At 42.2% G+C, this 15,423-nt stretch overlaps 1 protein-coding gene across 1 annotated transcript in view; it reads right to left on the reverse strand.

Moving 5' to 3' along the window:
• The window catches only part of RBFOX2 (RNA binding fox-1 homolog 2), an 87,774-nt gene that overhangs the window by 11,546 nt on the left and 60,805 nt on the right, over positions 1–15,423 (reverse strand). The window contains exons 5-9 of the mRNA XM_074168078.1: positions 10,634–10,726; positions 7,819–7,879; positions 5,402–5,455; positions 5,168–5,260; positions 3,914–4,046 (exon numbers count right to left, since the gene is read on the reverse strand). Coding sequence (XP_074024179.1) covers positions 3,914–4,046; positions 5,168–5,260; positions 5,402–5,455; positions 7,819–7,879; positions 10,634–10,726 — 434 coding nt within the window. The remainder of the gene's footprint in view (positions 1–3,913; positions 4,047–5,167; positions 5,261–5,401; positions 5,456–7,818; positions 7,880–10,633; positions 10,727–15,423) is intronic.

Genomic DNA, 15,423 nt, shown 5'->3' on the forward strand with positions numbered 1-15,423 from the left:
AAATCTGTTGCAGTGTTAGCTACTGCTTGAATAATTTAGTCTTGTTGTCTTCCCCAGGAAAAGTACACTCCATTCCCAATGGATAAAGTTACTACGGTCTCCAAGAGCGCTGGGAGCAGATATGAAGATAGAGACCCTTGTTAGAGGAAGAGGGGAGCCACTTCAGCAGGGAGAAGCAGGCCATAAGATCATGTTTGTTGAAGCTAAATTTTTACAACCACATAACAAAGAATTTGGCTCCTGGGGCAGTGACTTACATTGCTGGGTTCTCTATCTAGGACCAGGAGTGTTTTAGCAGTGATACTCCACCTGCTCCTGCAGGAAAGGCAAATGCATGACAGAGGAAGTGACTGTTGGTTTATGAACAGGTTAGCAGTTTTAACAGTTATTCCTAACACAATCAGCTGGATGAACATAAGCATTACCACATTGGATCAGGCCACTATTCCTGAAACTTAGAATCCTGTCAGCAAGAGATACTAGCGTCAGCTCTCCATAATAAACTGCAAGGAACACTAATAACAGGAAAGAGCAAGAATTCCTGAGTCCAAACAACGAAGTACACGTGCATCCTCCATCTCTCCTTCACTTAGGACTTGACTGACATCGACTGCTAGGGCTGAAATTTAGCAAGGTTTATTTATATGCTAGAATTTCTATATCTGTGATTCTTAATGCTAGCAAAAATGGAGAGAATTCATCCGAGAACCACAGAGACCATTCTGGTTATGTAGACTGACCAGAAGTAAAAAGCAACCCAGCAGCCTAGCAACTCTGTGGCATCTGCAAAAAGTCCCCTAGCCAAGCTAAAACACATCCATGAGAAAAAAAAAAAAAAAGAAGCTTGTTTTGCAAAGCAGTCATCATATCATTTAGGTGTACCAACAGTTGACTTTGTTGTAAAAGGAACCAAAAAACCACTGCAAACCCCCAAAGCTCTCTACTGCCTTATACCTAGCCTGACTTTTATCTTCTTCTGGCTTTGAGTCAGTGAATCCTCTATATATTTACACTCCTAGACTAAACTATTCTTTACTATGGCAAGCCTACTCTTCATTTAGGTGCTTGAAGACCATAAACAAGTCAATACCTAACCTATAGTTTGAAAACTAAAATTGATCAAGCTTATTAGTTTTGAAAGTTTTATAGTAGGCAAGGCTTTTTTCAGACTGACTTCTTACAGCTTTTACTCCAAAATGTAATTTGTCAGCATTCTTGTTTAGAAAGCATGGCCACTAAAAATCAGGGCAATATTCCAGTGCAGGTTTTACTCATGCAATGTATCAGAGGTTATAATATGTCTCCTTACTTCTACTGAATGCCGTCTTGGTTATAAATTGAAGGTTGTATTTGTATTCTGAGGTCAAGCTCAGGTGACTGTCTAACATCCTCTCGAATGGTCTGAGCAATTGCTTTCTAAGGTATGAACAGACTTCCCTGGATAAACGTCCATATCCACACATAGGTATGTACAGTCCACATATGCATTAGTAAATCTTAGTTTGAGTTCTTGAAATAAATGTTAAAACTATTAAATAAATAAACTAAATAACAATATGATTTCTTGCACCTTCCTCTGGAGTATCTAGCACTAGACACTGTGAAAACTTACTCTAACCTGAATGGCCCTCGGGTCTAATCCAGTATGGCAATTCCCATGAGCTTTTATGAATCTACATTCTGCATTTTTTAAATTCTGCTAAACTCTCAAATACAGTAATGCCACTAAGTTGTGTAACTTAAACACCACTGAGGTTTGTGAAAACCAATTTCTTCTACTAGGTTTGAGTTAACCTGCAGCTTACTGTACTGTCTTCTTCCACATCACTCAATGTCTTGATCACTCATGTTGCTGACTGATCTTATGGTGTCATCTTGCTGCCGGCCAGGAAGAAAGCAACTGATGCAGGGTAAGGTGTCTGGCTCCGTGGAGGTCAACACTGCCCACGTGGAGTGGTGGTTGTCCTACAGGTTACTGCGACATGGAACTGAGTAGCACGTTGTATATTATTCCGTGAAGAATTAAATTCCCTCTACAACATATCTTATAGACATTCAAACCATGATGACAATAAAGACCAGAATGAGTTAATTACATCCCAGGGCACAGGACTAGGGACAGTTCTGGGCCATTTGTGAGCTTGCCTTGCTTACTGCTGCCCTGAAAACATTTACTGGATAGTGTGCTGCCCATGAAGACGTGCAATCAGTCAGCAGGGTCAGACAAACTCAATGTAATGTAAGTAAACACAGTCATGAGACAGTATTTGGAAGGAATAATCATTGGAGCCTGGCCCATATTCTAAATGGAAATAAACCTTTCATACAGGACTCGGCTCTAAGACAAGCTTAGAGTCCCTCCCAGTCCACCACTCATGACAGCCTCTTACTAGGAATGCTCCAGCCATTAACTCCCAGGGATGAAGAGCACGTCCCCTCCCTGGTGCAAGCATTTCATATTCTGCTAGACGGCAGCACTTAGCTCAGCTTGGCTTCTCTGTTCCACTGTGGAGCACTTCCCAATAAAACCAGACTGGGTCACTTTTAGAGCAACAGACAGACAAGTTGCAGGTCAGAGGCTATGGTTACAGGATATAGAAAATGAACTAGGAGTGGTGGCAAAAAGGGGTGGATCTGAAAATCCAGAATAAACACTCTGTTTGGCAGGCCAACATGTTCAGACAAGAGGTTTCATTTAAAGTCTTCCGGTGAATTAAATACAAACACTGCCAGATTTGATGGAGAGCAAAGCTAGATAGACACATGACCATTGCAGCTTGCTTCCTTGAGCTCTACTTTAAATACCAAACTGGACTCTAAAAAGAAAGGGCCACAGTAGCTCTCACCACTTAATCTGTTACAGAAGGTATTTGCAAAGTTTGCCCAGCATATATCAGGCCAGCTCCTTGCACTGATGTGTGTGGCTTCCACCTCCATTTTTAATAAAAGATTTATAATTTATTTTCTTCCCTTTTGGGGCTAGACTAAAGGAAAAAAAGGTCAGTCCACTTCTCCATGTTGGAGGATTCATTCCTACTCCTTTCTGAGAACGTTGCCTGGAAAACATGGCAAGTACAGTTCCAAAGACAGGCAATATGAATAAAGCATCTTCAAAACCAGAAACAAAAAAAGACAGTTTGGAAGGGATTTGTTGATTTCTGTCGTTCCATCACACTTAAACAAACGAACAAAAACTCAAAGCAAAACTCACATACAAACCTAGTTCCCTGTACTTTTAAACAGCACAATACGCTTTTGCAACAGCATCTATTCCACTGCATTACTAGTGAAAAGTCAGAGGGCAAGGAATGCTAAGGCCACGCATTCACCATTGCTTCATATAACAGAAGAACACTGCACTTTCATTCTCCCTATATCCCAAACACTCCCAGTTTTAAATTAATGGACTTGATTAATCTTTGTTTTAAACCTTTTTAAACCGTCTCCAACAAAGAAAGCAAATCCATTGTGGGTAACTGGCTCTTCTGTGTCCTAATGCCAGATGGTGAGGCATGAAGGTAATGGATAATACTCCTCATTCCTGAATATGAAAACACAAATGGAGTGCAAAGAGCAGAACCTTTTTGGAAATTTTAAACCTCCTCTCTTTGCGTCCTTCTCAGCAGCGCTATAATGTGTTGGGTGAATGGATGACAAATACCACGTAGACAAATTGAGGAATTATGAGAAGGAATCCATCAGTGCTTTATGCTGCTGCAAGTACTGAGAATTGTTTCAGTGAAGAACTTAAAATTTAGATTTGCCCCCACTAGATGCCACCGTGTGCAGAATGCTCTGGCACTAGCGATGTCCTGACTCTCACCATCCAGACAATTTTAGTTATTTTTTGGTTAACCAATCAACTATTTGACATGTCTGTGCAGAGCACTCTGCTCTTGTGACCAGTGCTTACCCTGGGTAGGCAGGGATGGCTGTGGGAGGTACGGCCCGGACTGCCCCATACACTGTCCTTCCTCGGCCCCTCAGATGGGCTCCCCGAAACGCGGCTGCTGTGGTGGCTGCAGTTGGATAGGGGAAGCCTGGAACTGGAAAGACAGACAAGGTGGAGGGTGAAAAGGATCCAAATTCCTGCACAGAGAACAACCGTCTGCTCCAAACAAAGTGACACAATAGCTCCACAGCGGTGGGACATTTTGCATCAGTCCTGCAGAGGGGCATGCTTATAACCCAGCAAGCACCCGATACGTACTTCCTGCTATACCATGGCCTTTGGGGGGAAGAGGGGTTGCAGAGAGGTTTGGCATGCAAGAGGTTAATGCTTTGGCATGCCTCACCCACCACAAACAGGGTACAAATCCCCCCGCCTTTTTACACCGCCATGCACTCTGGTTAGAGTCCGAGAAGCGCAGAGAGTTACTGTCGATACAGCAGGCGGCTCTTCCAAAACTGCAGAGGCTCTTTAATATAATTTGTCAAGAGGCCCTTAAAGTCAACCAACTTACATCAGTCTCTTCCCTCCTTTCCCCTCCCACTCTTTGCCACCCAATCCTCTGTATGTTCATTTTAAAGCCTGAAAGACAAGATAGCCCATATAACAGCAATAGAAATTTGCCATGAAGTGCCAGTTTACTGAGAGCCCACCTTCTTTTAACAAGCGTGACCAGTAACTGGCTCCATGTATAGTGGGGCCTGCTTTATTACGCTTTACACTGGAGTAAACTGACCCATGATGAAATGACGTAAAACCTCAGAGGCATCTGCAAACACGTAATAAACAGATACCAAGAGGGAAGGAGTCCCAGGGCGCAAACCCAACCCAATGTGCGTCCAGGTGCATGCTGCTAGGGGCCCTGCAGACTCGTGGTTTAGCAGCTTGTATAATATGTACTTTAGGGATTTGTCTGTTTGGTTTCTTTGATTTCAAAAGGGGGAGGGGGGGGAAGGGAATGGCCTATTCCTCACACACAACCTCCCCTTGTTCTGTAGCCTCCTCATCGCTCAGAAAGACCCATTCACCAGTACAGAAACACACTGCAGATGAACAAGTTACAGCCACTGCACCAGTGTACTTTGGCTCGAGGTAAACTCTTTCCCAGCGAGACCCATCCTTTCAAGTATATATTATACAGACTGGAGAGAAGAAGGGTAACAGGTCATCGTTAACTCAAGCACAGTAACAATACAGGGGCCAACGGGGGCTACTTACTGATTAAAGGAATGTAAGTGTTAATACCCCCCCTTCCTGACAGGGGCACTGCGGCGTCATTGCCCAGCGAGACATCTGCTTGAAAGCTGGACGCTAATTTAATTTTAAAAAGAATAAAAAAAAAAAAAAAAAAACACAAACGTAAAAAGGTTATAAAGAAACAGCAGATTGAGAACATAAACAAACACCACTGCAGTTAAATGGCAGAAGTGGAAGTGTCTACTTAAGCTCTACCTGCATATAACTCAGGGCCGTACACCGCTCCAACCACAGGACTCAACTTCCAACCTGAAACAACAAAGACTGCAGTGAATGCCAAAATCTACACCAAGAGAAGGAGTGGGCAGTGTGGGTAGGGGGAACGATCTCTTTGCGTGCGCCCCAGCTTCACATGCACAGCTCTTTCCAATTTCTGCTTTGCCTCAATCCCCCTTGGTGTAGATGGAGGCCAACTGCCTTTTTCTAATGTCAAGTTCTAGGTACAGGTCGCTGTATCGGAGGGAACAGCGAAACATCAGCTGATCCACTGAGGGAGTGCCAACTACCTCATATGCATATTCACCACCAACATCGTGCGACCCTGTGTTCCCTGCATGAACCTTGCTGCCAGCTCCTCCCTGCTTTCACCGGGAATGCTGCAGATCCAAAAGCTCTCTAACGTCACTGGCCCGGACTGTCATCCCAGGCAAATCAATTTATAGCCTTAAATTCTCAAAACACCCTTCTGTCTTATTTGCTAGAGATCTGCTAAAAAGCAACAGTGTCTGAATTTCCTCACTAACCGAATCGCACAACTACAGCGCAGAAAAGCAATTCAGTCTATTCATCTCACATCATCTTCTCTCTGTGTTATTTTAGTATTTCCTGTCTTCTTTATGCTGCTTTTCAGGTGAAAGCCCTCCCAGAGAATTGATTTTAGTATCATCTGGATAACTGGCAAGAACTGCAAATCATCAACATAACACCTACAAGAGAGTAGTGCTTAAAGAAGTCATCACTGGGGTACAAGGAGGACATTTCCCAGTCAGATCTAGAAACCTATCTGTCTTCGCCCCCGCCTTTCTATGTGGTAAGAGAAGCAAGGGGTGTAAAGCTAACATGATCTGGGCTGGCTTCCACAAAGCATTCCCTTCCAGGAAAGGTCTCGGCTATTCAGCTAGCAACCACACAGGCATATTTAAATAAATCTATATTCTTCCTCTGTCTTGGAGTTCTGATGCGATTACTTCACTTTTACACCTCTAACGGGCCTAGAAACTGTGAACAACTTTGTGAACTCCAGCCCATCAACACCATCCCTTCATCTGTTGTCAGGGTATCAACAAGAGATGCAATGCGTGCTCCTTCCACAAAACTGTGGCTGTGCTGACCACCTTGACAGCAAAATACTCAAGTGAGTGGTGGCAACTCTCAACTCAAGAGACTGGCATCAACCCTCAAATGTGAAAACGGTTGTACCACCACTCATCAGTATGCCTTAAGCCTGGCCTAATACTGAATACCTTTGCATAGCTTTAAAGCTGGCTTTAAATTGCTGGCTGCGAAAACAAAATACTCTTGCCCATTATCAGGGTTTCACAAGTCATTGCTATGTAAGCCAAGTTTTATTACCAACTAGTCATATGCATTTTCTGCCCTTGTTTTCAGGACAACATAACATGGCTGCGGTGCCTTTTACTACAAAATCTCCTGGATCCTTTCAGACACTGAGACTCAGAATCCCAGCCTTTCTGCCTGCCCCTGTTTTCCCAGTTCCGTAGATTGATTTGCCAAGAGCCATGCAACAAGTCAGTAGCAGAGTCACAAATAAAATCCCTATCTTCTGACTTCTGAGTCTTAGGTTGTAATCAAAGCGGATTCTCACAGTAGCAGCTACCTATATGCAGCTTCCTGCCTTGTTGAAGCAGTTTGGGAACATTTTCAGACCAAAAAGAATTTTTCTGCCTGTTTCAGGACAAAGACTCAGATTCAAAATCTGTATCAAAGCAGCATTCAGTTCTGTCAGGAGAAGAACGACGTTTTATGCTATATATGCCTATGCAATAAAATTACTGCACAGACTGAAGAACCAAGATATCCTGATGAAACGGGATTCTTCATTACCCAAACAACTTGGTCTTTCTCTATTCAGGTTCACTGGAAAATGACTGAACACAGGCACAGTCTGTAACAAAAAGTGAGCAAACAAGCAGTGCAATGCCTCTGCTTCCCTGGCTGCTTGGGGACAGCTGTACTTTTACAGTTAGAACCTAAACTGAGATATATCCAATTATGTATCCTAAGTTATGCTTCTGCATTCATATTTAGGTATCTACGCGATGGCAATAAGGCTCAGGAGTATGGCATATCCCACTGTACAGCATCAGCTTGCAGTAGTGGCCGGCAACCTACTGGTCCTTGGTTTCTTTACCAGCTTGGCCACATTGGGCATGTCACTGCTCCTCTCTGTCCCCACTTCTTCATCTGTAAAATAGTATTTCTCCATAAATGCTTACGGGTTACACTGAAGAATAATGCTATAAATTATAGTTTGTGGGGTTTTGTTGGTTTCTTTTGGAGGTTTTTTTTTGGTCCTGAGGAGGTCATGACTTTTCCCTTTTATCTTTCTTCAAACCTTTCAGCTCATCATTAGTACAAACAGTCTCTCTTACCATTTGCGTATGGCGTGACCATCTTCTTATTGGTCATCACTCGTGCAGTGGCGTTGTTAACCTAAAAGTAAGAAAGGGGAGGGGGAGGAGAGGGAAGGAAGCAAAGGATGTTAGGGAAAACAGTGGAAAACTCTCAGATACCACACACACACACTATACTTCTCTGAGCAAAAAAAAAAATTAAACAACTAATTTTACAAGAATGCAATCTTTAAATTACTTTTAAAAGTTACCATTTAATTATAAAAGTTACAGCTAAACGTGGCACTTTAAAATTATGCATTAAACAAAAGGCCAACGAGAGTAAAGTATAGATTCTCCACCGCCCTGTCACCCATTGGTGTGTGCTTATTTTCAGCTTATTGATCAGAAGGGCAAAACTTAGGAGGTTTTGTCCAGGTTCTGTTCGAGGCAGCGATAATTTCCGCAGCCAGGGCAGGGGAACTGAACCAGGTGATGCAAAAACTGACTTGTTTCTCAAGGTCACTGTTGGGATTGGGGCCCAGTAGGTTGCTGGCAGCCATACATTTTAGATAGAAAAAAGGTAGCCTGGAGTCCATCAGCTTTAGATTTGGACTCCCAAGGCTTGTGGAAATTTCTGGAACTCCACCAAGCATTTGGACAGTCTACATTCACCAATTTCCTCCCCAGCGTTTTCAAATCTTTTTCCAAATTATTTTTTCCTTCTCACAAATCTCATGGAACAAAAAGAAGAAACACATAGTTGTAGACCTGGGTCATATTTTGGTTACACTGTGCCCTCCACCCTCTTTACAGAGCTCTGCATAGTTCCAAGCGGTTTGATTGCTCAAGCAAGTGGGGTGTTACCACAGAGATGGTGCTGATAAAGAAAAGATGGACCAGTTTGGAAGCCAAGTTACTGCAGCCCCGTGTCAGACAGCCTCAAAGTTCTTGCAAGGAGGGTGAAGTCTTTATACAACATCAATAATTTATCAAAAGCCATTTGGCATGGGAATTGAGGCCAGGGTGAAGAAGAGAAAAAAAAAAAAAGGATATAAAAATAAAAGCTGCCTCAGGCCCTTGAGACTTATGGATGGTGAGCGTACATGGCGTGGGGAGTCTGGAGCTACATTTACTCTCGTTTCAGCCCCAAAACAATAGAAACATTACACATTTAAAAAGAAAGAATGGGAAACAACAATGATGAGACTGAGAGCATGCAGTTAAAACACACACAGATAAAAGAAAGAAAAAAAAACAAAACAAAACACCACAATTGATTCAGAGGGTGGGGAGGGGAGGAGGGAGGAGATAGGGTCTCACAGACAATCATTAAGATGGAGCGAGTGCCTGAAATCAGCTGCTACAGCAAAGTGCAACACAAGCACTTAAAGGAAAAATTGCCAGAACCGATCAGAAATCACCAGTCAGCAAAGAGACCAACAGCTGCATTTAACCAAGTAAAGAAAGAAACTGGGGAGGGAGGGAGGGAGAGAAAGAAAAAGAGAGAAAACAAACAGTAACAGCTACAAACAGGTCTCAGAAAGAGAGAGCAGCAGAAAGAAGGGGCGGGAGAGAGAGAAGAGGAAATGGGTGCATTAATAAAAACCAGCCAAACTGGAGTTCAGTAACTCTGAGTAAGATGTGCAAGGGGAAATCACCATGAAGTCAGTAATCAAACAGCTCAGACTGCTACAAAACGATATGTACATCCAAAGTCCAGGCGGCATTACTCAACAGCATTGAAAATAAAAGGGGGAGAAAGGGAAGGAGGTGGGTGGGGACAACAAGTCAAATCACATTTCGTAGTGTTAATGTGAGATGGCAGATGGATTTTTTCTTTCTTATTTAATTTTGGTTTTTTGTAATTTTAAGAAAAATTAAAAAAAAAAAAAAAAAAAGCTTCTTCTCTAGCGCTTTTGTTTCACTTACCGCCAACTCGTACCATCGCCAGCATTGTGTATAGTTACCATGGAAAGAGTGAGTCAAGTGAAGGGCCCTAAACGCTAAACCATCGAAAAGGGAAATAAAAAAAACAAAACAAAAAAAAGCAAAATATGCAGACATCTTACTCAAAAACGGCGGCTTTTTTGTTTTAATATTTGTACTTTTTTTTTTTTTTTTTAAAGGAAAGAGGGAGAGAGGGGAAGACGCCAGTTAGCCTTCAACACAGTGGAACACCAAACTGGTCAACACCAGGCATGCCCAATATGATGGCCCATGTTGGCCATCCAACATTAACCTTTCACTCCCCTGCGGTGAGAGCTAGAAACTTTAAGGATTGGCTTTCACCGAGACAATTCTTGACCAGTGGCAGGTCAAGAAACCAGTGGTGTGTACAGCACAACCCACTCAGGGCTTCTGCCCTGTGTCTCCCCTTCCCTCCCCTCCCCTCCCACCACGGGCATCATCTCACACCTGAGTGGAGGAGAACTGGCCTCGGAGGAAAGAGAGGATACTGGCTGGCCCCCTGCTTTATTTTTTGGACACAGAGTTAGAAGTCGGACAGTACTCTTTCAGTTAGTTTTGTTCAGGCCTGGTAACAGGAAATCGGAGCCTCGCAAACTGAAGCAAAGGAAAAATCAAGACAGCAGAAGGGCAAAAATTTGGAGTGGGTGGGAAAAAAACTTAATAAAAGAAGAAAGAAAAGAAAAAAATACCCAAAACAACAATAAAATATTCCGTAAGGGGTGTAAACTTTTATACATTTCAGTGCAGGGAGGTGAAGGACACAGACACAAACACACACGCACACACGAGACTGGGATCCAAATGTGAAATAAGTGAAGCAAGACACAAAAAGAAATCAAAAGAATAAATATAAAGAAGAAATTGAATTACTGAAGACATGCACCTCGATTTTACGGCCCTCTACCACGGTGCCGTGTAATTTCTCCCTGGCCCTGTCTGCATCAGCACTATTCTCGAAAGTTACGAACCCGAATCCCTGCATGCAGCGGGAGAAGGGGGGAAAACATGCACATCGTTATATATTGAAATACTGATCTCTAGGTAAATAGAGAAAAAATATCACAGTATGAAATCGACATCAGCACAACTCAGCAATAACCTCCTAGAGTCACATTGTTGGTTCATGCATGTTTCATAAATGAAAGAAATTAAATTCAATAAAGGAACTGTAATCATAATAAGAATAATAAGAGTAATTAAAAAAAAAAGAAAACATAAAAGCAATTGAGGCCAGACCAAAAAAGAAGTACAAAGTTACTCGAGACAATTTTTTGTTTGTTCATTTTGTTTCTTTGTTTAAAAACACTAAAGTCTGCTCCGACATAGGCAAGCTGGTCAAGCCCAAACGGGGCTTCTCTCCCCTCTGCTAATTAACACACATGCTTTGCATGACCCCCCGCCTCCCCCAGACACAGTACAGGACATCGACACTGAGCAGCACTTCGTTCTCTTGAGAAACTGCTGCGAGAGCGAGCAGCGATCTGAGTTCACGCCTGGCACCAGGAATTATGAGAAGCTTTGGGCAAATCAAACACTGAACCTTGCTTTTCCCACCTGTAAAATGAGACAATAATAATTACCTACCTTAGAAAACTGTTGAGAGGAAGGGCTGTTTGAAAATCATCCCTTGTAAGCTCTTCGGGGAACAGCTCATGTCTACTCCTATGCCTGTAACTTCCCTAATAACGCATGAGGCCCTGAAAGTAAGCAGGGCTTCTAGGTGGCACCATCAAATAAACATTACTTAACATGAAGATGTAGAGTATCACATATTCTACTTGCAAAATTTTCCTATTTCTAAGTACTGTGTTGGACTCGAGTGTAAATCTAAACTCCTAAATGCCGATTCACCGGTAAAGGTGGGTTTTGTCTGACACTGCTGACCTACAGATACCTCCCTCCCGCCCTGCTACCCCTCTTACTTGGCTCTGTTCTGAGATGGCGACCTCTGCACAGTGGATTGTAACAAAGCTCTGCGTAGTCAGACCACGAAGTTTGAGGAAAAATTAACATGCCCTGCTTGGAGCAACCACAAAGGTGTGAGGACTACTAAAATGTCCCTTTGGTTAGAAGAATTGAGGTTTACCGCATCCATGAAGGCGCATGCAACACGCCTGTCCTACATGCTCATGCTGCTGCCAACTCATGCAGTCGCATAACAGGGCAGGGTAAGAGATCATGCTTCCCTCCATGGAGATGAGTGCACTGACATTAAAACAAAGCCAACGTGACTAAGCCAATTAGGATTTTATCTAGTAACAAATGGTATCTTTCTACAGATAACTGTAATGAGATATTCTCCATGCCATTGCAGAGAGCAGGGCCAAATAAAGCTTTGTTGCATTCTGCTTTTAGGGTATCGTAATAACAGGAGATGGGTAGCTGGCTCCCATGACCTGGTATAAAGCAAGTATTGGTTTAATGTACAGAGATAGAGTAATCTCTGCTGGCTCCGATACCCTCAGCAGCAGGAGGAACAAAACTTGCATTTGATGCAATGGAAACTCCTGGTATTAACCAGAGAGCGAGGTGATGTGAGTGATCCACAGCTATTCCCAAGCTATGTAGGGAAACAGCATGCTTGCCAGCCTCATGGTTCCCTCTGTGCAGCTCAGGGTCCATATGTATGGACTGGACCCTCTCCCCTCCTCCCCCCGCAAAAGAAAGCATCACAATTTCTAAGCAGTGTTAACAACAAGACACAAGCAAGCCATCATTCTTCAAGTGCTTTTTAAAGGTCTTTACAATACTAACCTTAAAAAGCCCAAGCTATTTGCACATGCTGGCCTTTGTCATCCACAGCTAGGTTTCCAGCACAAAACTGTTACACATTTGTAAAATGCAGCTTTTTTATTTCCTTTTTTTTTTTTTTTCCCCTTAGCAGTAATAATAAAAGAACTTAGCCAAGTACTGCAATGCTGAGATCAAAGACAGTGCTCCTTTGGGCTCCAACCCAATAATCTAAAGCTTCAGATAATTTCATTTCTTCAGCTATAAATAAAAAGCTATATAAATAACAAACTGATGCCTTTTTCAGAACAGCATAAAAGTCTTCTGTTTCAATGAATTAAAATTGGAGCTACAAGAGATCGGGGCTAATAAAACAGCCCAGTCGCGTGTAACTCAAATGTGGTGCAGGGAACCAGGAGGGTGCAGGAGGGTTCAACAGCAAAGCTGATTATGAAGGGAGAGGGTATGGTGTCCGCTTCAAAGGACCCCTACAGAGAAGGGCAAGGCTGAGAAATAGAGCAACACCTTTCCCTCTGGTTCTATATAATGGGGAAAAAGCATCTTTAAAAGGCTGGAGGAGGAGGGGAGGTAAAGACTGCAACACGAATCTCTGTTTCCCTCTTCTCTTTTTACATTAAAATTTCTGTTTGTTCTAGACAAGCCTGTGGAGACCGAATGAAATTTATGTCTTCGCTGATGATGTGAACTGAAAGCTGGAGAGCAGACGGAAGGTAATTTTTTAGGCATTAATCTGTGCAGGCTAGAATTAAACTAAGGCTATTTTAATTCACATTTGTTTGCAATTAATGAAGTCTATATGGGATTTTAAAAACCCCATTATCATTAAATACCTTTAAACTGATTAGGAATTATCACTATTTTTAATGTTAACTCAAGGTAAAGTACAATCCGCATGCAGACTATATGAAAATTAATAACAATGTGAATAAAACCAGAATTAATCTGATTCTGAACAACATAACTAATTAACCACAATTTTTGTTTCATTGACAGATCAGTCCTTAGCTTGTGCAACTCTCTTTGTTGAGAACCATTTAACATCAATGCTGAATTAACACTTTACATAGTTGACTATGGCAGAGTCAGTATTTGTGCCCCCTTGGTTTGTCTTCTTCATACATCTCTTAGACATTCAAATTTTCATCAGGAAAATAGGTAAGCCACACTTAACATTTTTGTTACTTCTAAGTTTAAAAACTAGCAATTACGCATACGTATTTTTGATTCGGGAGAGGAAAAAAAAGCACATACATATAACTTTAATTCCTTTTCACAGATGACCTGTAAAGAATAGGGATTAATTTGTACCTAAATACATATACAACAAACAATTCTCAGTTTTCCTTCCCAAGGTTGTCTTGCCCTTGGGAAAAAAAAAAAAAAAAAAAGAAAAAAAAAAGAAAATAAAAGAGGCAGCAGATGTCCAATATTTACTAGCTTATCTTTATAGCAGGTACCGGTTTGCTCCATAGTAGTAGGTATGGAGCCAGAGGAAGGGAAGATGCAATCCTGGGTAAAAAAAGACTTAAGTTTTCTAAAATTTAGATTACACAGTTTGGGTTTAATAAGGCTGTTATGATAACAAGGCTGAAATTTTCAACAACTCCTCTCCACCAGCAACTGCCAGGAACTTCTCCCAAGCAGAAGGTAAGTTTAAGCCTCAGTGTACCCAGCGAACACTAAATAACCCCAGCAAACATTTTTGGGACTGGTGAGTAATTTGTAGTGCCAGACTAACCCCTTTTTACCCAAAGGTTTATTCAAAGGGCCTGAAGAGACCGAGTAACTGCCACCCTTTTAGTCTGGCCTCAGACTCTGCAATAAATAACAAGCAACATGATGAGCAGTGAAAAATAAATTATAAATGTATATATAATTGAACGTTTCCATCTCTGAAGAATGAGAAAGAAAATTTACCATGTAACCGTAAAGGGAGAAATCAAAAGCAGACGGTTCTCCTGGGTGTGGCCAGAACACAGAAATTAAACAAAAAACAACAAAAAAATAAAGTAAAATAAAAAAAGAAAATAAAACCAAAGGAAACTAAACAGAGCCCCTCGAAATCCATGCATTGTTAACCCTTTGTTTGTCACAGAGTTTAGACCAGTCACCTCAGCAGCAGCATCTTTGCCTTGTACCACTGGAGCATGCTTGTTTTTAACCAAGTTTGTTTGGGGTTTTTTCCCTTTTTTTTTTCTCCTTCATATTTCCACAATAAACAAACTTTTAGGAGCCTTAAAAAATGGCCAAGGAGACAGCAGTTTAGGCTACCTGTTTCCAAGGCATTTGGAAAGAGTAGGAGGGATTCAGCTATAATCCACCTGAGACGAGCAGGACTGAATGCACTGACAGAAACACAGCACAAAATTCAGAAACACATTATTGAATTTACACACACAAATGTACACTCTTCCAGCTCCTCCCTGTGCCCGTGCTGCACTCGTGCATGCATTAAGGCACATACACATGAAGTACCTGTCTATACCTGTGCAATCTGGTGAACTAGATGCAGGAATCAATCTGGCTAAAACCCCATAAATGTATCTTAAAAAAAAAACAAAAAACAAACAAACAAAAACAAACACCAAAAAAAAAAACCCCAAAAAACCAAAACACCACAAGCCTGCAGGGCTATTTTTAAGCTGTATCATTTCCCCAGTCATTGTGTTGCTCTACTCCCAACCCCTCCTGCAAAACTGGGGGTGAATGGGGGGAGCGTGGCCAGCACTGCCGTTGAGCCAGAGCTTGGGGCTTCCTCCAGGCAACTGAGGTCAGGGACTTCAAGGCCCCAGCACTGTCCCCAGTTGTGTGCTCCTCCTCCCCTTGATCGATCGTGGATCTTATTGTGTGTGGTCTGTGAGTTCAACTAGCTGAACTGGCAGAAGACAAGCTTATTTCTCTCTCTCTCCCCCTGCTCCATCG

This window comes from Numenius arquata, chromosome 2 (assembly GCF_964106895.1).
Source record: "Numenius arquata chromosome 2, bNumArq3.hap1.1, whole genome shotgun sequence".
Classification (NCBI taxonomy): domain Eukaryota; kingdom Metazoa; phylum Chordata; class Aves; order Charadriiformes; family Scolopacidae; genus Numenius; species Numenius arquata.